Source organism: Bos javanicus, chromosome 20 (genome assembly GCF_032452875.1).
Source record: "Bos javanicus breed banteng chromosome 20, ARS-OSU_banteng_1.0, whole genome shotgun sequence".
NCBI classification, from domain to species: Eukaryota; Metazoa; Chordata; class Mammalia; order Artiodactyla; family Bovidae; genus Bos; species Bos javanicus.
Window position 1 is genome coordinate 31,246,216 of NC_083887.1, and position 25,688 is coordinate 31,271,903.

The 25,688-nt window shown below is 42.6% G+C and overlaps 1 protein-coding gene across 4 annotated transcripts in view; it reads left to right on the forward strand.

Annotated features, from left to right (window-relative positions):
* CCL28 (C-C motif chemokine ligand 28) overlaps positions 1–22,680 on the forward strand; it is a 35,776-nt gene extending 13,096 nt beyond the window's left edge. The window contains exons 3-6 of one of the 4 annotated variants that reach the window (XR_009731783.1): positions 2,784–2,981; positions 12,433–12,517; positions 21,344–21,499; positions 21,618–22,680. Coding sequence is in view for 2 of the 4 variants with exons in the window: in XM_061393595.1 (XP_061249579.1) it covers positions 2,784–2,976 (193 nt within the window). In the remaining 2 variants the exon portion in view is untranslated. Of the gene's footprint in view, positions 1–2,783; positions 12,834–21,343; positions 21,500–21,617 lie in introns of those variants that run through there. The other 3 variants (XR_009731784.1, XM_061393595.1, XM_061393594.1) reach the window with 3 other exon arrangements.
* The last annotated feature ends 3,008 nt before the right edge of the window (positions 22,681–25,688 follow it).

Consider the following 25,688-nt stretch of genomic DNA (forward strand, 5'->3'; position numbering starts at 1 on the left):
GAGAAAGCAATGGCACCCCGCTCTAGTACTCTTGCCTGGAAAATCCCATAGACGGAGGAGCCTGGTAGGCTGCAGTCCATGTGGTCGTAAAGAGTCAGACATGACTGAGCAACTTCACTTTCACTTTTCACTTTCATGCACTGGAGAAGGAAATGGCAACCCACTCCAGTGTTCTTGCCTGGAGAATCCCAGGGATAGGGGAGCGTGGTGGGCTGCCATCTATGGGGTCGCACAGAGTCGGACACGACTGAAGCGACTTAGCAGCAGCAGCAGCATCTCAATTTTAATTTGCTCTTCTTGAACATTAGTTCCCTTAACTTTGAACATGTGTAAAGACTTTAAGGTTTGAGATAAGTGTTTTAGATGCAGAAACCATTGCAAGTATTGAAATTGCATTCCGAAATAGTATGCATTATTAATCTCAATTAACTAATACAACTTAACTCACAGTGAACACACTAAATTTATTTCATTGTCCTCTTCTGCCTAGAAATAGGTCCTTTCTTTTCACACACTTAACACAATCACTGTAATATCTGATGTCTGAGACAGCAGTTTGCTTGTTTAAAATTTCTCTATAGTGACTTCATTAAAGAGTTTCTAGCTCTTTCTACACATAAACAAAACACAAAGCTGTATATCTTGGGAAGGGGGCTGAGTCTTCTTGAATCATATAGACATTATCCATTAGGAAGAAAATTTAGGATTATTAAATAAAGTTGTTTGGGAGGCTTGAGTATTTTTTTCAAAAATGGTTGTTGAAAGGCTGTTGTGCTTAGAGAAATGGGCAAAGAAATAAATTTTATAGTTATAATTATAGTGATAGTTATAATCTACGGCAGGGCCTTCCTTCAAAATCCACTGGACCGTCACTAGCTACTCTTATGTGTAAAAAAAAAAAAAAAAAAAAACCGAGAGATCAGCCTAATGGTTTCTTAGCATCAAACTCTTCACCTAGAAATTCACAACTGAGTGGCTCAGTGCCCACCAGAATATTATGGAGCTGCAGGAGGGCAGGGAGTGTGAAAAAGACTATCCCCTTATCCTGATGGAGACACATGTGATGCAAGTGTAGGTTTAAGCAGCCTTTAAACTTGGGTTTTAAAACATCAGCACATCTTGGGTTAGGGCACTATGTTCTGGCAGCTGATTTTTCTGCTTGTATTACATTGAGGGTTTGAGGCCCCACTGAGCAGGCCTTTGAAATCCCACATGGCAGGTGTTGCTTGTGTTCCTGTGCTTTCCTCCTCCCTGGCTCCTCTGTCTGCATTCCCCCATCCAGTTCTCTCCTGTAGCCCCAGAGCCAATGCCCCTGCCTGGGGCCCCTCACTCCCCAAGCAATGCTGGCTTTGAGTCCTAGTTCTCTCCCTTGCAGCCAATGGGCTTATCTGGCTGTCAGTGGGGCCCTTCTCCCCTGAGTGTCTGCTCGGATTATTGCTGACACCACAGGGTAAGGAGAGAATTTAGTCTTTGGAAAGGGTAGGAACTTCAGCTCTTTCTTGTTTGTTGATTTGTTCGTTCTCCATATTGGTGCTATAGCCAAGTTTTCTCCTGTAATAGCTTAAGTGAAGCCAATGGGCCATAGGGATAATTAGTTTTTCTTTTGAAGACCTCTAAATCTAATACACTTAGAGAACGTGTTATCCTCCTATTAAGATGCCTCACTTCTTTTAAATTAATAATCCCACATGCTGGCTTTATTATGCTCAAGTGCATTCAAGCCTTTCCCAACTTTTCCTCCCATTTCAGAAGGCCCCACATTAGCTGATGCTTCCCCTTGGGTCATCCGGAGAAACGGCAGCCTCATCTCTATCCCCACCTATTTTTTTTCCCGAAGAGAAGGGTGAGGGGTTTCCATTTATCCAGATACAGAAATATTGTATACATATAGCCAGCAGGATTTTCAACAATTAATAAGAGCTGGATGGCATCTGATGGGGAATTAAAAGCCATGTCTTTTGTAACAAGAAATTATTCGAGGTACCAGAAATTGTGAATGGTGTTCTAGGATTCTCCTACACCATTGTCAACATTTCATAATAGAAAAATGAAAACAAGAACAATTTCTGAGACATGGTATATATCTATATTATAGTAAGATTGTTTTGTTGAAACAAAAGCAGATTGTCCTTATTTTTGAACAATTTTCAATTCATATCTATGAGTAATTACTGAATTCCTGCTGTGAACAAGGCCTTTTCAAGAGACTTCCAGGCTATTCTTCCTTCAAGGAGCATAACACCACAGAAAAAGAAGAGTCTGAAACAACTACTCAGATAAAAGATGGAGAAAACTTAGTGCCAGAAGACAGGCAACCAGGGGCCACAGAGACTGAAAGAAAAAAAGAGGCATTTAGCTGAGAGGATCTAGAAAAACCTCATGGAGGAGGATGTGTTTAAGGTGGGCAATGAGGAAGTCACTGGTTTTTTGGTTGGGTGCTTGGAGTCAGGACAGAGAATTGTTTTCACATGGTTTCTCTCCCTCCATCTCTCCCTTCTTCTACTTTCCTCCTCTTCTTTCCCCCTCCTCCTACCTCTCCCCATCTCCCTTCTCCCCCTCCTCCTCCAGTTCCTTCTCCTGCTCCTTTTAACATTTTCTTTGGATGTCTGAGGAACCACAGGCAGTGCGGTAGTAAAGATTCATCCTTGTGGTCCTCAGCTTTAGGATTCAGTCTGTGTCCAGACACACACTGTCCCAAAGTGGGAACTGCCTACCAGTTCACTAAGTTTTTACTTACTTGTACCATCTATCAGTGATTTTTTTTTTTCTTCCCTTCTTGGCAGCCTTCATGTCAAGCGCAGAAGAGTCTGTGTCAGCCCGCACAATCACGTTATTAAGCAGTGGATGAACGAACAAGCAGCCAAGAAAGAGGCTAAAGGCAACATTTGCCATAAGAAGAGACACTACGGGAGGAGGAACAGTAAAGGGGCACATCGGGAAAGGCAGGAAACACATGGCCACAAAACGCCTTATTAGAGAAGGTACAGATGAAGCTGCACAGAGGAGTGCTGAGTGAACCTGGCCGTGGCTGGTTATAAAAATATCATGTGAATCTTCCCTATTGGGAGCCAACAGGGCAAAACAAAATATATTTTTCAAGGGGATAACTATACAGATGCAAACGTAGCCAGTAATATACTCAACTGGAAAAATGAAGTGAAAAGAGAATACTTATCTTCACATATTTGAGGAGCAGCATACAGATCTAATTTCTCCACCTTTTTTACTATAACGTTTTCCAAATCTGCAAAGAAGTTGAAAGAGTGGTACTGCGAACATCTGCATGCCTTTACCTAGATTAATTCTTGTTAATATTCTGCCATATTTGTTTTTTCTCTCTCTTCTCTCCTTGTACATGTATATATAAAACATTATATATACAAAGTTAAAATTTTTTCCTGAACCATTTTGAAAACAAGTTACAAACATCATGACACTTCACTCCTAAATTTTTTTGGTGTTTCAACTTGACATCTGTCAAGAATAAAGACATTTTCTATAAAATAGTGCCATCAGCTTTATACCTAAAAAAGGCAGCAGTTTAATCATCTATATGATATAATATATATGTTCATATTCCACAATCATATATATGTTTATATTCTAATATATGAATGTATATATGAAATATGAACATATATATCCGACCCAGGGATTGAACCCAGGTTTCCTGCATTGCAGACAGGTTCTTTACCATCTTGGGAAGATCCCCTGGAGGAGGCCATGGCAATCCACTCCAGTATTCTTGCCTGGAGAATCCCATGGACAGAGAAGCCTGGTAGGTTACAGTTCATGGGGTCGCAAAGACTCTACTGAGTAACTAACTACTTTTCAGGATCACATAAAGATTTAGCATTTTTGGTAAGAATTCTTCCTATGTGAATTTCCATATTTCCTAGTGCACTATTTAGAGTTTGTGAACAGTGAAGTTCATTCTTTACACAGAAGACTGGATTGACAAATTCTGATGCTAAAAACAAAAAAGCCTGGTTTGTTCTGGGAGCCACCTGCCTCCTACAGTCAATTGTTGGAGCAGACTAGTCAGGGGTCCAGAGATGGGTCCTGTGTGAGATGATTTCACAGTTTCCTAAACAAGGAGCCTACATCCTTTCATTCCTAACACAGCTTTACCACACCTTGCGGGTCGATCCCCAAGGCTCTGCTAATCTTTTGGCTTCCTTGCTCACAGAGGCTGTAGAATAAGAGGTAGTTTTCGTAAACACCCACCAGATGGCAGGAGCAGAGCGTGCACTCAGCCAAGTGTCAGGCGTCTGGCTCTTCCTGTGGGCCACCCCTAGGTAGTTGCCCGGAGGTGCTGAACCTGATGCAGGCTAAAACTATCACCAAACGACAGTCCGTCTAATATTCCTCATGAACACCAATTTAGCATCAGTGAGCTTTGTATTAATATTTCTAATTTTTGAATGAGGAAACCAGAGGCTTATGGGGTAAAATGACTTCCCCAAGGGCGCATGGTAAGTGGCAGGGACAAGCCGTGTCCCCAGGTCTCCAGGTCTCCTGTTCTCCCATCAGCCCCAGCAGTGGACCCTAGAAGGTGGGCAGAGGAGGAGGAATGCAGGTAAAGATCTGTGCATCTGGAGCTCCAAAAGGGCCAGAGATGCCTGCGGACAGTTTTACCTGAGTCTAGGAGAAGGCAATGGCACCCCACTCCAGTACTCTTGCCTGGAAAATCCCATGGACGGAGGAGCCTGGTGGGCTGCTGTCCATGGGGTCGCTAAGAGTTGGACACGACTGAGCAATTTCACTTTCACTCTTCACTTTCATGCTTTGGAGAAGGAAATGGCAACCCACTCCAGTGTTCTTGCCTGGAGAATCCCAGGGACGGGGGAGCCTGGTGGGCTGCCATCTACGGGGTAGCACAGAGTCAGACACGACTGAAGCAACTTAGCAGCAGCAGCAGCAAGGCAGTGAAGGAAACTGCACACTGTTCATGGCCTTCATTTTGCAAAATCTCCCTCACTAGTGTCTTCTTTTCAACTTAAAGACAGATTTTGTCAAAAAATACAGGCTTTTTCCCACTGAATTCCATCATGCTTTTTAATATGATAATACGATAAAATGGGTAATCCTGAGGAAAATGATTCCTAAATAGCTTAGTCTGTTCCACCTGCTTTAATAAAATACCACAGACTGAGGGACTTATAGTCAGCAAACATTTATTTCTCACAGTTCTGGAGGCAGGGCCGTCCAGGATGGTGGTGTGGCAGATTCAGTGTCTCGGTGGGGGGGCTGTCTTCTGAGCTGAAGACTGCTGACTCCTCCCTCTCCGTGTCCTCACGTGGTAGAGACAACTGGGAGCTCTCTGGACCCACTGTTACAGGGAAGGAATCCCAAAGACACCACCTACTAATATCATCCTCTTTGGGAATTAAGATTTCAATATACGAGGGTTTTTTTATTTAAGTCGCTCAGTCATGTCCAACTGTTTGTGACCCCATGGACTGTAGCCCGCCAGGCTCCTCTGTCTATGGGATTCTCCAGGCAGGAATACTGGAGTGGGTTCCCATTCCCTTCTCCAGGGGATCTTCCCAATCCAGGGATCAAACCCAATTCAGGAGATACAAACATTCAGACCATAGCACTAAATACTCTTTTTTGATCCCATAGTCCCATAGATGCTTGAAGGTCCAAGCGTCTTCAAGTTTCACATTCTAAAAACTTTAAAAAATTTACATTAAATTTGTAATGTAAATACAATATTAATTAATGTATTGTAAATTAAAAATTAAATAATGTAATGTAATTTACATTACATTAAATCTCAGTTCAGTTCAGTCACACAGTCGTGTCTGACTCACCGTGACCCCATGGACTACAGCATGATAGGCTTCCCTGTCCATCACCATCTCCCAGAGTTTACTCAAACTCATGTCCATCGAGTTGGTGATGCCATCCAACCATCTCATCCTCTGTCGTCCCCTTCTCCTCCTGCCCTCAATCTTTCCCAACATCAGGTCTTTTCCAATGAGTCAGTTCTTCGAATCAGGTGGCCAAAGTAGTGGAGTTTCAGCCTCAGCATCAGTCCTTCCAATGAATACTCAGGACTGATTTCCTTTTGGATTCACTGGTTTGATCTCCTTGCAATCCAAGGGACTCTCAAGAGTCTTCTCCAACACCATAGTTCAAAAGCATCAATTCTTTGGCACTCAGCTTTCTTTATAGTCCAACTCTCACATCCATACATGACTACTGGCAAAACCAAAGCTTTGACTAGATGGACCTTTGTTGGCAAAGTAATGTCTCTGCTTTTTAATATGCTGTCTGCTGCTGCTGTTGCTGCTGCTGCTAAGTCACTTCAGTCGTGTCCGACTCTGTGTGACCCCATAGACGTCAGCCCACTAGGCTCTCCTGCCCCTGGGATTCTCCAGGCAAGAACACTGGAGTAGGTTGCCATTTCCTTCTCCAGTGCATGAAAGTGAAAAAGTGAAAGTGAAGTTGCTCAGTCGTGTCCGACTCTTAGCGACCTCATGGACTGCAGCCCACCAGGCTCCTCCATCCATGGGATTTTCCAGGCAAGAGTACTGGAGTGGGGTGCCATTGCCTTCTCCAATATGCTGTCTAGGTTACATTAAATTTAAAATAATAAAATAATAACTTGAGAGTAACTTAATTGACTTAAAAAGTCAATCAATTGATCTAATTAATTAATCATAACATAGGGAATAATACTATTAATAAATAATGAACAACATTAATGAAAAGCTAAAATGAAAACATTGGTGTCTAATCCTCTCAATCAACTTGAACTATTTTCAGTTTTGTTTCCCTTCCAGTCCAGGTCCAGAATTCCACATACTTTTTTGTAGCTATAAGGACAGTAAGTTTTATGCTATATTTTAAAATTTTGATTTTACTGCAGTGCAAATAAATGAAATTTTCTGTAAGGGAGAACAGCTTCTTAAAGAAATTCCATTTGACAGGGTATCATATGTGCTTATTAAAACACTGCTGTGTCACCAGTACTGCACTATGAGTAGATCAACCTTAAGCCTCTAGGTTTTTTTAGATTACATTTTTATTAAAGCAGTGCAAATGTGTAGTAAAAAATAAAAAAATTGCAGCAGAATTTATTATGAACAATAACATCCTCTTTCTCTGTCCTCCCTCTTCCCAGACCTGCTTCTTTGATGCAACTTCTTTTTTTTTTTAAGACTGATCTATACATCGGTGTCTCTTTTGCTGTCTCGTACACCGGGTTATTGTTACCATCTTTCTAAATTCCATATATATGTGTTAGTATACTGTATTGGTGTTTTTCTTTCTGGCTTACTTCACTCTGTATAATAGGTTCCAGTTTTATCCACCTCATTAGAACTGATTCAAATGTATTCTTTTTAATGGCTGAGTAATACTCCATTGTGTATATGTACCATAGCTTTCTTATCCATTCATCTGCTGATGGGCATCTAGGTTGCTTCCATGTCCTGGCTATTATAAACAGTGCTGCGATGAACATTGGGGTACACGTGTCTCTTTCCCTTCTGGTTTCCTCAGTGTGTATGCCCAGCAGTGGCATTGCTGGATCATAAGGCAGTTCTATTTCCAGTTTTTTAAGGAATCTCCACACTGTTCTCCATAGTGGCTGTACTAGTTTGCATTCCCACCAACAGTGTAAGAGAGTTCCCTTTTCTCCACACCCTCTCCAGCATTTATTGCTTGTAGACTTTTGGATCGCAGCCATTCTGACTTCTTTTAAACTTTTTAAGTTTTGTTTTTCTGGTGGTGTGTGGGAAGAAAATCTTTTCTTCCACCTTCTTATTTTTCCTGACTGTGTCTGAAAATTCAGCTGACAAACACAGATTAATGGGAGAAAAGCCTATACCTTTATTTAATATACATTTTGTGTGACATGGGAACCTTCAAAAGGAAATAAAAAACCCAAAAAAGCAAACCTGAGTAGTTTTATGCTGAGTTTGATGGCAAATGGGTAGTTGTTCATTGGAATACATGTGATAGATCAAAGAACATGAATGCAGTGTAGCCAACTTGGGGAAAGTTAGCAAGACCTGTTTGTTGAGAGTGAGTGAAGTCGCTCAGTCGTGTCCGACTCTTTGTCACCCCATGGACTGTAGCCTACCAGGCTCCTCTGTCCATGGGATTTTCCAGACAAGGGTACTGGAGTGAGTTGTCATTTGCTTCTCCAGGGGATCTTCCCAACCCAGGGGTCAAACCCAGGTCTCCCGCATTGCAGGCAGACGCTTTACCATCTTTACCAGACGCTTTACCAGGAAGACCTGTTTGTTAGGATTCTTCTTTATGTCCCTTTACTTTCAGAGATAAGGCTGCTCATCTCTTGCACATATAGGGAGGATAACTGTCACCTGAGGATTTTATGACCTGTTTCAGGGAGGAAAGATGGGGGAAGGTCAGAAAGATTATGCCTCTGCTATTTTCTTGAACTCCTTCAGCTTAAAATATTTAATATTTAAGATGCCATGTTTTGGGGTAGTGTGTTCTGAACCCCATCAGTGGTTACTTCCATAATTCCAAATGAAAGCTTTAAATATTACTTATTTATCAATTTTAGGCAATTTCTATTGTTTCCTCATTGCATCCTATTTCCCTTTCTTTCTCCCTCCTCATCTTGATAGTTTTATCACTGTTATTTTTCCTTATCTTTATAATTTGAATAGTATACCCACCTTCCTTCATTAGTCCATTAATTCTAGAATTTCAGTCTCCTCTTTATGTAAAATGTAAATACCCTTTTCTCCTTTTCTTTTTCTTCTATCCTTCTATCTTGTATCACCTATATTTTCACATTTAATTTAACTATAATTCTGTACTAAAATAACAATCATCTTTCATGCTTTAAGGAAGAGTCTCTCAACTCTAGCACTACTGACATCTTTGGCTACTAATTCTTTACTATGGTGACTCTCCCATACTTTATAGATGAATTAGCAGTATCTCTGACCTCTGTCCACTATATGACATTCAAAGCTGTCTCCAGATATTGCCAAATATGTTCGAGGAGAGGGGAGTAAATTTACTCTCAACTCCAGTTGGGAATCACTAGACTAGAATCTAAGATAGGTTCTAAAATGGAAAACTCTGTAGCTGGAAATTTTCTAAAATGACCCCCATAATTCCCTGCCCTGGTATACACACACCTTCCAAACACTAATCTAGGTGTTGCACTTTTAGGTAACAAATCAGTTGATTGTGAATTGTAAAATAGGGAGATTATCTGGTGGGAATGACTTAATCACAGGAGCCCTGTAAGACTAAGTCTCAGTTTCAAAACATGAGAAGGATTCAATATGCCATGATTGGCTTTAAAGACAGGAGAAAGGCCAAGTCCCAAGGAATGTGGGTGGCCTGCAGTTACTAAAAGGGGGCCCCAGCTGACAGATAGCAAAGAAGTAGAGACCTCAGTCCTATAATTACAGAAACTTCTCTGGTGACTCAGATGGTAAAGAATCTTCCTGCAATGCAAGAGATCCAGGTTCAATCCCAGGGTCGAGAAGATCCCCTGGAGAAGAGAATGGCAACCCATTCCAGAATCCTGGCCTGGGAAATCCCATGGAGAGGAGCCTTACTGACCCCATGTGACAGTCCATGGGGTTACAAGAGTCACACATGAAAACTGTCACCACCACCACCTACAAGGAGCCTCGTTCAGCCAGGAATAAGAATGAGCTTGCAGCAGATACTCCCACAGAGCCTCCAGAGGGAACGCAATCCAGTCAGTATCTTGATTTCAGCCTTCTGCAACCCTAAGCAGAGAACCCAGTCACACCACCTGTCTGGACTTTTGGTTTACAGACTGAGCTACTAAATGGGTGTGGTTTAAATGGGTTTCCCTGGTAACTCAGCTGGTAAAGAATCCGCCTGCAATGCAGGAGACCCCGGTTCAATTCCTGGGTTGGAAGACCTCCTGGAGAAGGGATAGTCTACCCCCTCCAGTATTCTTGCTTGGAGAATCCCATAAACAGAGGAGCCCAGCAGGCTACAGTCTGTAGTGTCATAAAGAGTTGGACACGACTGAGCTCCTTTCACTTTACTTCTTTTAAGTGGGTGAGTTCATTGAACTTTCTTAATGCAACAATAAGAAGCTAGCACAACCAATGAGTGGCTCTTTTACCCTCCTGACTACGTAAGTATTGTTTGCTTGCCAGGTCAAGTTGTGTGCTAGAGTTTAATATCCTTCTCAATAAATGAACCCTGAATAATTCACTATTCAGGCAACTTGAGCCTGATAAAACACAACTGCTTTCTACATTATTTGTGTGCTTTATATACTTGACTTCTTTCTCAGGTTTGCCCAGGCCTCCCTGTGAGCTCTGGATTTTTATAATATCCATGAACAAATAGAACTCTGACACATTTCATAATTTATATGACCGATCTGATGCTCTTTTGACAATTGTAGCAATTTCCTTCTTTTTTTAATTTTTGTAAAATCAGGTTTTCCCTGTAGTAAATGTAAGAGAATTCCAAGTTCATCCTGGTCTCTCCCCAATACTGTGACTATGCTCTATCTTTTAATTCACTGACAGATAATTGGATCAACTGACATATTGTAGTCTCTCCATCTTGTTGCTATTCTACTGCTGCAGAAACTACCGAAACAATAAACATCCCCTTCCTCCATCCAGGGCTTAGCACATAGTAGGCACTCAATAAATATATACTAAAAACACATATGTAGGCAACTGACCTCTTGTTTGGCCAATTACAGTGAAAATAGGACACCATGAGAGTCCTGCATTCCTGTAATGACCAGCCTCTACTGAAGAGAGAGAGAGATACTAAGGGTTAAATGCCACAAGGTCCTGGCCTGGGAGATGACAATAACTAAACCCAGTGTGACTGGGCTCCATTGTTTTCAAGATTTTCTACAGAATTTGTAGAATTTTCAGAATTTGTACGTCTTTTACCTCTTCTCTATAGCTCTGACATCAGCCTGTCCATAAAATGAACTTTATCTCCATTTCTGTTTCTTGTTCTCCCAGGTCATAACTATCTGTATCAGTGAATTACAGAACCTTTTCTGCAGAAGGAAGTAGGGCAGAATAAACAGCTTCTGACAGGTTGACTTTGCTGAACCCAGACCAGACAGCTGAAGGCAAATTGTACAATCATCAAGAAAAGTAGGTTTAGGAGGAAGTGGGTGTCTTGGGGATTATAAAAGGTGAAGAAAAAGGGTGACTTCCTATTTGAGTCTCAGCTTTCAGAGTTACCCTGGACTCACCAAAATGGCTAAGATTGAAATTAAGAAGATGCCAAATGTTGGGACTCATGTGTGCTGGTGGGGATGTAAATTAATTGCATCACTTTGGAAAACTGTCTAGTAATATCTACTAAAGCTAGATACCTACCCTATGACCCAGAAATTCTATACTTAAGCAATATCCAGTTAAATAAATATGTTCACCAAAACACATACATAAGAATATTCATAGCAACAAATGAGAACTAAGTGCTCATCCAAAGTAGAATGGACAGATTTAAAATGTTACATTCATTAATGGAGAGGATGTGGAGAAAAAGGAACCCCCTACACTGTTGTTGAAAATGTAAATTGGTACAGCCATTGTGGAAAACAGAATGGAAGTTCTTTAAAAAGTTAAAAGAGAGAAGGAAATAGCAACCCACTCCAGTATTCTTGCCTAGAAAATTCCATAGATGGAGGAGTCTGGCTGGCTACAGTCCATGGGTTTGCAAGAGCTGGACATGACTCAGCGATTAAACAACAATGGAGGTTCCTTTAAGAGTTAAAAGTTAAAATGAAAAATCCCAAGAGTTACTATACGATCTAGCAACGGGCTTTCAAGTTAGTGCAGTGGTAAAGAATCCGCCTGCCAATGGAGGAGATGCCGGTTCAATCTGTGGGTTGGGAAGATCCCCTGGAGGAAGAACTGGCAGCCCACTCCAGTATTCTTCCCTGGAAGATTCCAGGGATAGAAAGACACACTCCCCAGACAGATGTAGGCCATCTCAGAACACCCTTGATTGAGCCTGTTGAGAGAGTCTGAAGCACAAGACCAAGCTCAGCTATATCTGGATTACTGACCCACAGACACTGTACGATAATAGAGGTGTGTTGTGTCAAGCCATTAATTCTGAGGCAATTGGTTACGCAGCAGTAGATAATGAATATAAAAGGGATAATGTTATCAGAGAAAATGGTAACAAATCCTGAAGTATTTTTTAAATGTTTATTTATTCTTTTCTTATTTGGTTGCATCCTGAGTCTTAATTGCAGCAAGCAGGATCTTTAGTTGCAGCTTTCGGATTCTCAGATGCAGCACGTGGGATCTAGTTCTCTGACCAGGGATCAAACCCAGGCCCCCTACATTGGGAGCATGGGATCTCAGCCACTGGACCACCAGGGAAGTCTCATTCTTCTTCTTTTTTGTTTTTTCTTTCATTTTTGGCCACACCCTGCTGCATGTGGCACCTTAGGTCCTCAACCAGGGATCAAACCTAGACTGCCGGGGAGTCCAAAAATTCTACAATTAAAGAACACACACTGAGGACTGGGAATCAGGTGAGGCAGCTTCTTTTAAACGCTTTAATAGAAAATATGGTCGACAGTGGGAGCTATTGATATAAAAGGCCGAGAGAAACTGAGGAAAAAGGGATTGCTTAACATCAAACAGAGATATTCCAAGCCTGGCAGAAACCTGAGTGACAGGATATCTGAAGCCAAATGGAATGAAGATTAATGGAGTGTTTAGGTTTGAAAAACTGCTATTATCTTGAGGAATAAGAGGAATTGTTTCTTATTTAATAATTTGAGAAGATCTCATTTCTGACTATATAAAAGCCAAATACTTGAATAAAATATCTTTTATTGACATTGATATGGCTTCATATATCTGAACATAAAATTACCAATAATTACTTGATTTTCTTTTTTATCAGACTCAGCCTAAATTCTGCTGATTTAGGATTCTGATCAAGAAGCCTTATCCATGGCAGTTCCCCAGGAAGTTCAAAGCCCAAACCAGAGGGTAAAATATTTTAAAAAAAAAATACACTTACAAGAAAGAAAGGCCTAATGGGAAGGAGGATAATAGTTAGTAAACACAATAATAATAGTAATTAGTACAGGAATTCATTTGAGTGGCATGAGAACCAGTTATTTGAAGAAAACTTCTAGACAAGACCATTTTGTTCAACCATGAAATGCCATGAGACCAGTTCACAGAATTTTGACTTCATGCCTTTATAGTTATTTTATTGTTGTTTGGTTTTGGCCGCACTGCACGGCATGTGGGATCTTAGCTTCTCCACCAGGGATTGAACCCACATCCCCTGCATTGTAAGCACAGTGTCTTAACCACTAGGTAACCAGGGAAGTCCCTGAATGGCTGTATTTAGTACACAGGAGTGAGTGTGCCCATTTTCTCCCCTCTTCTAACCCCAAATGATAAATGTCTTCCATCCAAAATAGAACATTCCCCTTAGCTAAGAGTTACAGTAAACAAGCTGTTTAGGAATCATTGTTAGTTGGCATTCTGGTTCAGATGCTGAAACAAAAGTAGTCCAAACTAGACAGAAGTTTATTTCTCTCTCCTTGCATAGCACTCCAGGTGTAAAACGAGCCTTCGTTCCGAGGCTGAAATGGTGGCTTCATGGTGTCATTTGCCTTGTTTCTCTGTTGCGCTCTCGTCCACAGGTGAGCCTGTCCCATGGTTCACCACCGTGAGTTGGGGCCACCCCCAGGCTGCAGTAATTTTGCTAGGTCTGTCATAAGAATGTAGTCTAAATGGGATGACCTAAATAACAGGAATTTATTTTCTCACTGTTCTAGAGGTTAAAAGTCTGAAATCAAGGCGTCGGTATTCTTGGGTCTTTCTGAGGTCTGTGAGGGCAGGGAGCGGCTCCCAGCAACTTCTTGGCTTGCAGATGGTCCTCTTCTCCCTGTGTTTTGTCCCATCATCTTTTCTCTGCGTGTGCCTATTTCTGTGCCCAAATTTCCCATTTATAAGGACACCAGTTATATTGCATGAGGGCCCACCCCAGTGGCCTTAATTAATTACATCTACAACAACCCTATTTCTAAATAAGGTCACATTCTTGAGTACTGAGGAAGAGGGGCTAGGACTTGAACATAAGAATTTGGCAGTGGGGAGGACAATCAACCCAGAAGATGAGGATGAGTGAGATGGGAGTGAGGGAGGAAATGCTCTTTTCTTTCAAGAGCATGATTGGGAGGTTAAATACCATATTCCCTCGAATCTATTGCCAGGAGTTCACCTCACAAACACCCAACTTCAAAAAAAAAAAAAAAAGGAAGGGCTTCCCTGGTGGCTCAGTGGTAAAGAATCCACCTGCCAATGCAAGAGACACAGGTTTGATCCCTGATCTGGGAAGAAGCCCCATGCTATGGAGCAACAAAGCTTGTGCCCCACAACCACTGAGCCTGTGTTCTAGAACCTGGGAGCCACAACTACTGAGCCCCTGTGCCCTATACAGCCTGTGCTCCACAACAAAAGAAGCCACCGCAGTGAGAAGCCTATGTACCACAGTTAGAGAGTAGCCCCTGCTCACCTCAACTAAAGAAAAGCCTGCAACAAAGACCCAGCACAGCCAAAAGTAAATAAATACAATTATTATTTTTTTTTATTTTTAAACTTTACATAATTGTATTAGTTTTGCCAAATATCAAAATGAATCCGCCACAGGTATACATATGTTCCCCAGGGACATACATTCCTCTCTGGTGGTCATATGCCCCGCTAAAACTATTATTAGGGGAACAATGGGAAGATGGATGTTAGGGTGACGAGTAGCTTTAGGTACATTATAGTTTACAAAAATCTTAGGAAGCAGAGAGATAACTTATGCCTCCAAACTGCACTGATAATTAGTCTTTACTTTGAATACTACCTATTTCTGCTTTATTGACTATGCCAAAGCCTTTGACTGTGTGGATCACAATAAACTGTAGAAAATTCTGAAAGAGATGGGAATACCAGACCACCTGATCTGCCTCTTGAGAAATTTGTATGCAGGTCAGGAAGCAACAGTTAGAACTTGACATGGAACAACAGACTGGTTCCAAATAGGAAAAGGAGTACGTCAAGGCTGTATATTGTCACCCTGCTATTTAACTTATATGCAGAGTACATCATGAGAAACGCTGGACTGGAAGAAACACAAACTGGAATCAAGATTGCCAGGAGAAATATCAATAGCCTCAGATATGCAGATGACACCACCCTTATGGCAGAAAGTGAAGAGGAACTAAAAAGCCTCTTGATGAAAGTGAAAGTGGAGAGTGAAAAAGTTGGCTTGAAGCTCAACATTCAGAAAACGAAGATCATGGCATCCGGTCCCATCACTTTATGGCAAATAGATGGGGAAACAGTGGAAACAGCGTCAGACTTTATTTTTCTGGGCTCCAAAATCACTGCAGATGGTGATCGCAGCCATGAAATTAAAAGACGCTTACTCCTTGGAAGGAAAGTTATGACCAACCTAAATAGCATATTCAAAAGCAGAGACATTACTTTGCCAACAAAGGTTCGTCTAGTCACGGCTATGGTTTTTCCTGTGGTCATGTATGGATGTGAGAGTTGGACTGTGAAGAAGGCTGAGCACCGAAGAATTGATGCTTTTGAAGTGTGGTGCTGGAGAAGACTCTTGAGAGTCCCTTGGACTGCAAGGAGATCCAACCAGTCCATTCTGAAGGAGATCAGCCCTGGGATTTCTTTGGAAGGAATGATGCTAAAGCTGAAACTCCAGTACTTTGGCCACCTCTTGCGAAGAGTTGACTCACTGTAAAAGACTCTGATGCTGGGAGGGATTGGGGACAGGAGGAGAAGGGGACGACAGAGGATGAGATGGCTGGATGGCATTACTGACTCGATGGACGTGAGTCTGAGTGAACTCCGGGAGTTGGTGATGGACAGGGAGGCCTGGCGTGCTGCGATTCATGGGGTTGCAAAGAGTCGGACACGACTGAGTGACTGATCTGATCTGATTATACCAGAAATGTTGTATTTAGTTCTCACAATAACTGAAAATTTGATATTTTCCCCCCATGTATTTCAAAAGAAGAAATCCAGGCTCAGAGAGATTAAGCAACTTGTCCAATGCTAAACCTATTAAATGCTAAAGCCGGAAATCTAGCTGAGGAGTCTGTCTAGTGCTGAAGCCTGATGTATTTCACCACACCCGCTGTATCCCAAACCCTGGCCAGCAGATCTCAGCATGCTGGCCTCACTGATAACTACTCAGCTTCAGCTCATTTCAGCCTCGGTTCTGAATGGGGACTTGAAGATTTGTATGGAAGACGTCAGAAATGCCCATTTCTAAACTTTATGGGTTAACAAAGTGATGGGCAACTGAAATTTCATATAGAGAACACAATGCCATAAATAAATAAATAAATATATATATATATATATATATAACACCCTACACAATACATGTGCATGATAGGCATACACACACACACACACACACACACACACACACTGCTTTTGTGGAAAACTACTACTGAGACAGGGAGTGGGCAGGGCAAAACCTTCAGAAGAATGACAGCTGCTGAGGATATGACATAAACTGGTTAAACTAACTGGGTCCAAGATAATGAATGAATTGACTTTCACTAGACTTTGAGCCTCAGTATATGCCCATCATTGGAGAAGGCTGTGGCACCCCACTCCAGTACTCTTGCCTAGAAAATCCCATGGATGTAGGAGCCTGGTGGGCTGCAGTCCATGGGGTCACTAAGAGTTGGACATGACTGAGCAACTTCACTTTCACTTTTCACTTTCATGTATTGGAAAAAGAAATGGCAACCCACTCCAGTGTTCTTGCTTGGAGAATCCCAGGGACAGGGGAGCCTGGTGGGCTGCCGTCTATGGGGTCACACAGAGTCGGACACGACTGAAGCGACTTAGCAGCAGCAGCAGCATATGCCCATCATAATAGCTAAAGAGCATACCCACAGGGTGCTGGGACAGTTCCAAGGTTGACCATAAAAGGCCAAAAAGTGGACTGGGCCAAGTTCTAAGAAATCCTCACCCCATTCCCCAAAATAACTTGAATACTCCAACTCAGTAGCCTATGAAATTATCCAGCCCTATTAAAACTGACAAGCCTGTAGCTGGAGTCTCTCACACCCAGGGAGATCACCCACACCCTGTCTATGGAGTGTGTATCTCCCTGAATAAACCTTCTTTCTATTTACTATGGCACAATCTTGAGTTCTTTCCTGAACGAAATCAAGAACCCACGCTTGGCAGCCGTCCCAGGGACTCACCTGAGACGTGGGATGTAAGCCTCCTCTTGTGCCCCACTTTCTTTCCTGCAACACTATCCTTTCTTTCTTGACTCCTCACCTCTACCCACAAGGCATCACTTTGCTCAGTTGTTGCTCAAGTTAAAAAATAATGCAATATGATCTCTTAGACATGGAACCTAAAAAAATCTCCCAAATTTGTAGAAACAGAGCAAATTGCTGGTTGCCAGAGGCAGAAGAGGGGCAGTGGGCAAAACTGGTGAAGGTGATCAAAAGCTTCAAGCTTCCAATTATAAGACAAATAAGTCCTGAGGATGTAATATGTAGCATGTTGATTATAGTGAACAATACTTTATTGTCTATTTGAAATTTGCTGAGAAAGTATATCCTGAAAGTTCTCCTCACAAGAAAAAAGAGATGGTAACTATGTGTGATGATGCCTATTAATCATTTGCAGTATATATATGGGTCAAACCGTCATCTTTGTACACCTAAAACTAATATAATGTTTTTCGTTGATTATATCTTAGTAAAAAAAAAAACCCACAATGCTTATTAAAAAATGAAGCCTATAAGTAAGAATTCTCTGGAGTTGATCAAAGAAACTTTCATCTCTCTTCCTCTCCCCAAAGATGAAGACAGATAAAACAGTGCTGTTATAGTTTCAGTGATCTCAGCCCATTTCTTTTTAGAGAGACATAAAATCACCTTGGGATGATGATGTGCTAGTCTCAATGGTTCTGCAGAGGGTTTCCTGAATGGCTTTCATTTGCTGCATGAATGTAAGATCAGTGGGCGTAGGCAAAAGTCACAATAAGGGCTCTCTCTCCCCTTTATTCTCAGATGGCGCTAGTGGTAAAGAACCTGCCTGCCAAGGCAGGAGACATAAAAGACACAGGTTCGATTCCTGGGTGGGGAAGATCCCCTGGAGGAGGGCACTGCAACCCACTCCAGTATTCTTGCCTGGAGAATCCCATGGACAGAGGAGTCTGGTGGGTCACAGTACATGGGGTTGCACAGAATGGGATATGACTGAAGGGACTTAGCAGGCACGCACTTCCTTTTATGGCTTAGCAGCAGTTTCTTCCACTCATCTATGTAAAATTCTGGGGACTGATTATACAATTTGCAGAAGGAGACCAGAGGAAACCTACACTCTAATAAATGCTGGAATGAGAGTTAATGTCAAGGTAATTTCTCAAGGTCTGCTGGCAGACAAATCACCAGTTGCCACTAAGGGAACCTCATCTAAGCCACAGGATTCTTCTCAGCTGATGACTCAGGCTTGATACCAAGGGCTCCGTGTTTGGGTGCAAAGTACATCCTTTTTACCTCAGTGTGTAGTTGACAGTCAAAGCTCTCAGGGCCTGGCCAGTTTGGCATAGTATCTGAGCCCATGTGTGACCTGTGGAGCCAAGCATAGAGCATCTCCTTACGCTGGTCTGTGGTTTGGTTCATTGGCTGTCACCCTCTGGACCATAGTGTTGAGAAAGTCTCATGAGAATGGAAGCCAGGTTTAGTGTGTTCCCAGTTATGTCCTTGGTGTCCGGTGCCGCGACTGGTACATGGCAGATGCTTGGTGAGTAGTTGAGCAAAAAATATACTAATAATACCAGAATCCACTGACAACACCCTAGCAGCCACAGCAACTATAGATGCTAGTCTCTCTACCCGGTGTTTGGAAAGCAGGCATGCCTTGTTTGAATTGAATTCTTAGACTATTCAAGTAGAAGAGATAGACTGGCCTTGAGAAGGAATAAAAGTATATTGATTTGCAATCAGTTGATTGGAAGCATAAAAGAAATGTGACTGCATTTACATTCCAATCCAGTGGAACAAGTTTTGCTGGCTGCATAAGATATTATTTCAGATATCTAAATCTTGTAGATCACAGGTGACCAACTTCAAGGTTCTGATTCCCCGAAAGGACAGGTCTGAACAAGGTTTATTTCAACAGGGTGCAACCTATCATATTAAATAAATGAGACAAGTAGGGAGCAGAACATAACCTTTAAATGAATGACTTAGCCCAAAGGACACAACATCAACTCGTTGCTGTGTTGCTGCGTCGATTCAGTCGTGTCCGACTCTGTGCGACCCCATGGACTGCAGCCTATCAGGCTTCTCCGTCCATGGGATTCTCCAGGCAAGAACACTGGAGTGGGTTGCCATTTCCTTCTCCAATGCATGAAAGTGGAAAGTGAAAGTGAAGTCGCTCAGTCATGTCTGACTCTTAGTGACCCCATGGACTGCAGCCTACCAGGCTCCTCCATCCATGGGATTTTCCGGGCAACAGTACTGGAGTCGGGTGCCATTGCCTTCTCCCAACATCAACTCATTCAGATCAGATCAGATCAGTCACTCAGTCGTGTCCGACTCTTTGCAACCCCATGAATCGCAGCACGCGAGGCCTCCCTGTCCATCACCAACTCCCGGAGTTCACTCAGACTCATGTCCATCGAGTCAGTGATGCCATCCAGCCATTTCATCCTCTGTCGTCCCCTTCTCCTTCTGCCCCCAATCCCTCCCAGCATCAGAGTCTTTTCCAATGAGTCAACTCTTCGCATGAGGTGGCCAAAGTATTGGAGTTTCAGCTTTAGCATCATTCCTTCCAAAGAAATCCCAGGGCTGATCTCCTTCAGAATGGATTGGTTGGATCTCCTTGCAGTCCAAGGGACTCTCAAGAGTCTTCTCCAGCACCACACTTCAAAAGCATCAATTCTTCGGTGCTCAACCTTCTTCACAGTCCAACTCTCACATCCATACATGACCACAGGAAAAACCATAGCCTTGACCAGACGAACCTTTGTTGGCAAAGTAATGTCTCTGCTTTTCAATATGCTATCTAGGTTGGTCATAACTTTCCTTCCAAGGAGTAAGCGTCTTTTAATTTCATGGCTGCAGTCACCATCTGTAGTGATTTTGGAGCCCAGAAAAATAAAGTCTGATGCTGTTTCCACTGTTTCCCCATATCAACTCGTTAGAACGAACTAAATCCAAGAGGGTGGACAAGTCGACTTCCACTAGATCTTGAGCCTCATATATTCTCACTGTAACACCTCAACACACCATGACAGCTCTGAGGCCACCGTAAAAGGCCAAAAAGTAGGTCGGGCCAAATTCCCAGAAATCCCCATCCCTTCTCCAAAGTGAAAAGTGAAAGTTTTAGTCACTCGGTGTCTGACTCTTTGTAACTCCATGAACTGTAGCCCACTGGTCTCCTCTTCCATGGGATTCTCCAGGAAAGAATACTGGAGTGGGTAGCCATTCCCTTCTCCAGGAGATCTTCCCGACCCAAGGACTGAACCTGGGTCTCCCGCATTGCAGGCAGATTCTTTACCGTCTGAGCCACCTTAGCCAGAATAATCCTCTTGCCAGAATAGTCATCCCACTTATAAGCCTATGAAATTACCTAGAGCTATAAAAACTGACAACCCCCTACCCTGGGGTCCCTCACCTTCTGAGATGGCGCACACTCTATGGAGTGCATATCTCCCTGAATAAGCCTTCTTCCTCTTTACTATGGCTCAGTCTTGAATTCTTTCCTGCATGCAGCCAAGAACCCACACTTGGCGACAGTCCCAGGGACTCACCTGAGACCTAGGACATAACCATCCTCTACAGCAACACTCTTTTCTGCAACATAAACACATCAATTTTTGTTGTTAGAAACAGGTCCATGATCCAAAATGGGCTCAAGTTACTTTCCAGGGGTTAAAGTGGAAACTTGACATTTCTAGTTCCCCAAACCAAATCTCAAAATCAGGCCAATTTCCCCATCTTTCAGACTGAGAAATCAGAGAGATTGAAGGTAGAGCAGATATTATATGTTATTTGGAGCTAGTATACTCATGATGAGAGCTATATAAATAATTCAAATAGATATTAGCTTTAATAATCATACATGAATTTTGTGGTGTTAGTAATTGCTATTTTTAAAACATACAAAACTTGGAAAGTATATGTGAATCTGTTTTTCTATAAATCAAATATTCCCCTGAATTATGTCATTATTCAATTTATTTTTATAAATTGAACTGTACTTTAAAGGAAGTAGGACAGTTTTGTTGTGTTTTTTAAATTTATTTATTTGGCGGTGCTGTGTCTTTGTTGCAGGATGTGGGATCTTCTATCTTTGTTGTGTCATGCAGGATATACTCATTGCAGCATGCAAGCTCTTAGTTGCAGTACGTGGAATCTAGTTTCCTGACCAGGGATTAAACCTGGGTCCCTTGCATTGGGAGTGCCGTGTCCTAGCCACAGGACCACCAGGTAAGTCCCCAGGGCAGTTTTTTACCTAAAGAAACTTCTACAAAAAAACTTGGATAAAATGAATTTAATTTTTTTAACGCTAATGCTGACATTTGTTTTTGCTTGTTTGTTTGTGTAGAATCTAACCCTTGGACTGCAAGGTGATCCAACCGGTCCATCCTAAAGGAGATCAGCCCTGGGTGTTCATTGGAAGGACTGATGCTAAAGGGGAAACTCCAATACTTTGGCCACCTAATGCAAAGAGTTGACTCATTGGAAAAGACTCTGATGCTGGGAGGGATTGGGGGCAGGAGGAGAAGGGGACAACAGAGAATGAGATGGCTGGATGGCATCACTGACTCGATGGACATGATTTTGAGTGAACTCCTGGAGTTGGTGATGGACAGGGAGGCCTGGTGTGCTGTGATTCATGGGGTCACAAAGAGTCGGACACGACTGAGCGACTGAATTCAACTGACGTAGTAGAAAAAGCACTGGGTTGTTTTGGTCAGACACACCTCAATAGTCACTGAAAGGATAGATGCTGAAGCTGAAGTTCCAATATGTTGACAACCTGATATGAAGAGATGACTCATTGGAAAAGACCCTGATGTTGGGGAAGGTTGAAAGCCTGAGGAGAAGGGGATGACAGTGGGTGAGATGGTTGGATGGCATCCCTGACTCAAAGGACACGAGTTTGAGCAAAGTCCAGGAGATAGCGAAGGACAGGGCAGTCTGGCCTGTTGCAGTTCATGGGGTTGCAAATAATCGGACATGACTTAGTGACTGAACAACAATAACATAAAATGTTGATTTGTTTATTTACAAATGGAGATAGTAAAACCAGCCTCTAAAGATTGCTGTTGTGGAGTCACAGAAGGCGATGTGATAACAGAAGAATAATCTATCTCTGAGAAGGATTGTGTGTTGTGAGAAATTCTAAGCCACCATGGCTGCCTTAGAAGATGGAGAGAACCACCATCCATGAAAGTGAGCAGCCTCTAGAAGCTGGAAAGACAAGAAAGGAAATGAATGTTCTCTGGAGCCTCCGAAAGGAATGTGGACCTACAGACACCCGGAATTTTGCCTAGTGAGACTGACTTCAGACTTCGGTTTGATAATAAATTTCTGTTAACAGAAGTCATTTAAAAAATTGGTGTGAGGGTTTAAAGTAAAGCACTGTGCTGGCTACATAAGAGGTACTCAGGAACTATTTGTTCGTTTCTTTTTAAAATTAATGAATGAATGAATTTGGCTACCTCTGGTATTAGTTGGGGCATTTGGGATCTTTCCGGGATCTTTTGTTGAGGGCCGCACGTTCCTCAATTGCAGCTCATGGGCTTAGTTGACCTGAGGCATGTGAGGTCTTATTTCCCTCAGCAGGGTGTCGAACCCATGTTCCCTGCATTGCAAGGCAGATTCTTAACCACTGAACCACCAGGGAACCCCCTATTTGTTTTTTGAGAAGACGGCATTCTGGCTTAAGTGAAAAAAATCTCTGAGGGTGAAGGCATTCTCTCCACCTTGACTTTCACTTTCTGACCCCTAGCACTTGAGGATTATAACTTGACCTCAATCATGTCATGAATAATTTCGGAAAGATCTGTCATGTGCAGGCTTCCCTGGTGGCTCAGTGGTAAACAATCCACCTGCCAAGCAGGAAACTTGGGTTCGATTCCTGGATGGGGAAGATCCCCGGAAGGACGGCATGACAACCCACTCTAGTATTCTTGCCTGGAGAATCCCACGGACAGCGGAGCCTGGCGCGCTACAGTCCATAGGGTCGCAAAGAGTCAGATACGACTTAGCGACTAAACAACAACAGTCTTGTGCTTTAAAAAAAATAACTAAAGGGAGTCTTCACAAGGTCTGAGTGGTGACGTGGGAGCTATTACTAATAGAACAGAGAATGTGCCCCTCAGGGCAGCAACTTCACATGTGTCATTGTAGCTGAGGCAGCAGCAAGGTAGCAGAAACAAGGTCAGAGCAAAAGCGCACAAATCGTCTGTCCCTGAGCGTGGGTGAGCAATACCTTTGGGCTCTGAGGGTCGCACTGAAGATAGGTCAAATCTGACCAGCTTGTTGGTGGGATTACAAAATATTCTAATTGGGCATCAGAATAATGTGTCCTGGTCTTTTAGTCACATGCATCATTTGTTTTACACCAAGGAAATAGCTTCTGTTTCACTTATGAATTGGACAGGGGAGAAATCCAAAAATGTCATAGCTTACTTCCCCCCACCCTGTCCTCCCCATCCCTGCCCCTTGCTCCCTTTCTTTATCTGGATCTGAGACCTGAGTGGAAGCAAGTTAGAGCACACAAGAGAAAAGGATAAAGTGTAGTTGTCTCCTGGTATCCTTTTGCCTGGGAGTGGGACTGGGTCCAAGACTCCTATGAGTACCAAAATTCATGGATTTTCAAGTCCTTTATATAAAATGCTGTAGTATTTGCATATGACCTATACACATCCTCCCATAGATATTAAATAATACATAGATTACTTATTCTATGATGTAAATGCTATTAAATAGTTGCCAGTGTGTGGCAAATTCAAGTTTTGCTCTTTAAACTTGCTGGAATTATTTTTCCAAATATTTCTGATCCTCAAAATATTGGTCGAATCCTCAGGTACAGAAACTACGGAGACAAAGGGCCAACTCTAGCTATAGCTCTTTGAGATAAGGACAAGATTTGGGGATGTTCACAGTGGTATTGTCTTTCTTTTTGGTTTCCATCTGCTTCTATTTGGCAGCGAGACTACTTCCTCAAGGCGATAGATGGAGATCAGTGACAGTGACTCTTAACCCCTTTCCTGTAACCACATAAGGTGTGGTGTGGAAGAAATGGTGCCAGAAGTGGAGTCCACTTGGATCATCCATGGAATATTGAATTACTGGCCCCAATTCTTACTCTTCCCTGCAGACATGACCTTTGCCTGGTGGTGTTGCAGCTCCTCTCACAAAAGCAGAGTGTGCTCCCTTCCCCTTGACCTTGGACTTGATTCCATGATTTACCTTGGCAGGTTAGCAAATGTGATACAATAGAAGCTTAAAAAGTGCTTTGAGGGTGGGGCTAGCCCTCTGTCACTGAAGAAGAATCCTCCACTCTGGATAGCTTTTCCCTCGATTCTAGGTCCCAGGCTAAAAACACATAGAGAAGAGATATGAGCTGGCCAGAACCAGAGTTGAGTAGAGCTGTTCTGCTGAACCCAGCCTGAATCAGTTAATCCTTGACTAACACTCAGTCATTTGAGCAAATAGATGATTGCTGTTTGAGATGATTTCTTATCAGTGCTAGTTGACTTATCAGTTCAGTTCAGTCGCTCAGTCATGGCTGACTCTTTGAGACCCCATGAACTGCAGCACACCAGGTCTCCCTGTCCATCACCAATTCCCAGAGTCCACCCAAACCCATGTCCATTGAGTCGGTGATGCCATCCAACCATCTCGTGCTCTGTTGTCCCCTTCTCCTCCTGCCCTCAATCTTTCCCAGCATCAGGGTCTTTTCCAATTAGTCAGCTCTTCACAGCATGTGGCCAAAGTATTGGAGTTTCAGCTTCAGCATCAGTCCTTTCAATGAATATTCAGGACTGATCTCCTTTAGGATGGACTGGTTGGATCTCCTTGCAGTCCAAGGGACTTTCAAGAGTCTTCTCCAACACCACAGTTCAAAAGCATCAATTCTTCGGCGCTCAGCTTTCTTTATGGTCTGACTCTCACATCCATACATGACTACTGGAAAAACCATAGCTTTGACAAGACGGATGTTTGTTGGCAAAGTAATGTCTCTGCTTTTGAATATGCTATCTAGGTTGGTCATAACTATTCTTCCAAGGAGTAAGCGTCTTTTAATTTCATGACTGCGATCACCATCTGCAGTGATTTTGGAGCCCAGAAAAATAAAGTCTGACACTGTTTCCACTGTTTCTCCATCTATTTCCCATGAAGTGATGGGACCGGATGCCATGATCTTAGTTTTCTCAATGTTGAGCTTTAAGCCAACTTTTTCACTCTCCTCTTCCACTTTCATCAAGAGGCTCTTTAATTCTTCACTTTGCACCATTTAGTTATTGTTCAGTCCCTCAGTCATGTCTGACTCTTTGTGACCCCATGGACTGCAGCACACCAGGCTTCCCTGTCCTTCACTATCTCCCAGAGTTTGCTCAGATTCACGTTTGATGATGCCATCCAACCATCTCATCCTCTGTCA